This window comes from Cyprinodon variegatus, unplaced genomic scaffold (assembly GCF_000732505.1).
Source record: "Cyprinodon variegatus isolate N-32 unplaced genomic scaffold, C_variegatus-1.0 Scaffold3836, whole genome shotgun sequence".
Lineage (NCBI taxonomy): Eukaryota > Metazoa > Chordata > Actinopteri > Cyprinodontiformes > Cyprinodontidae > Cyprinodon > Cyprinodon variegatus.
This window is the reverse complement of record NW_015154289.1, coordinates 3,978-5,643: the sequence shown is the minus strand read 5'-3', so window position 1 is coordinate 5,643 and position 1,666 is coordinate 3,978. Positions and strand designations below refer to the sequence as shown.

Here is a 1,666-nt window from a genome sequence, read left to right as displayed (position 1 = left end):
TTCAGAACTAGATTTTGTGTTTTATGGGGTAAAGAGAAAATGATGCATCTCTGCAAGTCATCTGTTCTGTGAAATCACAGATGAATAAGTATTTCAATAAAAAGTTATTGAATAATAAATGTAAGGAGATATTAGTTCTTGTAAATATCAATTTTATGCAGAATGATTATTGATAAAAGTCGTTAAGCAATGATAATGGAAGAGATGTTTGCCCCAGAACTCAAACCTGAAAGAATTGTCTCCTCTATACCTTTTATCTCGAAAGCACAGATGTTTAAATATATGTGTTTATTTGTTAGGAAAGGCTGTAGGAAAGTATAGTTATTAAGTATAGTCTTTATTTAGAAAATATGGATATTGTGCGTTTTAATTTTCCAGTAGGAACAGTGTAGATTAACCCTGAGGTTCTGGTGCATATCTCAGTCTACATTGCTTATTGCCTGGCAACGCGTATACAAATGTTCAGGCTACGCCTGTGATGGATGCAGCAGTCTATCAATGAAGGAGCTCTGCAGTTCTGCTACAGCTTTGTGAATGAAGAGGATAGAGATGTTATTTCTGCTTCTGCCTCACACCATCTGGACTGGACTGAAGCCCCATCCTGCCATTCCTGATAAGCTTATTCAACCTTTCGGCCGTTCAATAACCAAACCCCATCACACACAAAAACTCTTTTCACAAAATAAATGTACTTTAAAGGAAACTTCTTACACTGAAATGTATTTGTTCAGAGATAAAAGAGCAAACAGTGTAAAATGTAAATGCATTTTTGGTTGCAACAAAAAACAACAAAAACAAAACTGAAAAACATGTCTCACAATTATGCACAACTTTGGGCTGAACTATCACCTAAAATACCTTTAAGTATGTTGTTGTAATGTGGGCAAACATGAAAACCGTCAAGTGGCATAAATACTTTAATGAAGTGTTACCTGGGAAATCATGGAGGGGCAGGTTAGGCTGGCAGTGATGTCCAATGCAGATCATTACAGCATCAAAAATGTGTTTCTCCCTTTTGCCATCCTTGTTCTCCGTTTCAACATCCCACTGACCAGAACGCGAAAAGTCGGATCTCTTCTTTATGTTCAGGACGCGGGTCTGCGACACACATAGAAACAGTCAGCTGAAGAGAAGATCCGCATTTATGAGAGAGAGAAGCTTGGCGATGTTTCCTTACGTTAAAGCGGATGTGTTTGGCGAGCTGGAAATGGTTGACGTACATCCGGAAGTATTCCATAATGAGGGAGTTGTGCATGAAGTTTGGGAAGTGTGCAGGGATGGGAAAGTCACTGAAGCACATCATCTCTTTGGAGGTGTTGATGATGACAGAGTGGTAGATGCTGGCCCGGTCCGGCTCTGGATTCTCCTGCAGGGACAGAAAGCAGCGATTCAAACATATCTGAAGCCTACAGTGCATCAATAGGTGCATCTCAACTTAACAAAACAAAACAACTAATTTATCAGATTCATTACACATATACCAACATATTTAAAGCATTTATGTAAGGTTTCCAGAATATTGGAAATTGTACAGATCGTCCATGTACCAGAGATGGGGGACGTGGAGTCAGTAAGTCATCTCTATGTGATATAAGGTATTTTCTAGTCTATAGAGCGCACCTCACTATAAGCCGCACTGATGGATTTGCTCCGCATATCCATCTGG

At 39.2% G+C, this 1,666-nt stretch overlaps 1 protein-coding gene across 1 annotated transcript in view; it reads right to left on the bottom strand.

The window, feature by feature from the left end:
• Window positions 1–916: 916 nt before the first annotated feature.
• Window positions 917–1,666, bottom strand: part of LOC107081274 (dimethylaniline monooxygenase [N-oxide-forming] 5-like) — a gene marked incomplete at its 3' end in the record, with an annotated part of 4,657 nt that continues 3,907 nt past the window's right edge. The window contains exons 3-4 of the mRNA XM_015369471.1: window positions 1,178–1,366; window positions 917–1,098 (exon numbers count right to left, since the gene is read on the bottom strand). Of these exons, the coding sequence (XP_015224957.1) occupies window positions 917–1,098; window positions 1,178–1,366 (371 nt within the window). The remainder of the gene's footprint in view (window positions 1,099–1,177; window positions 1,367–1,666) is intronic.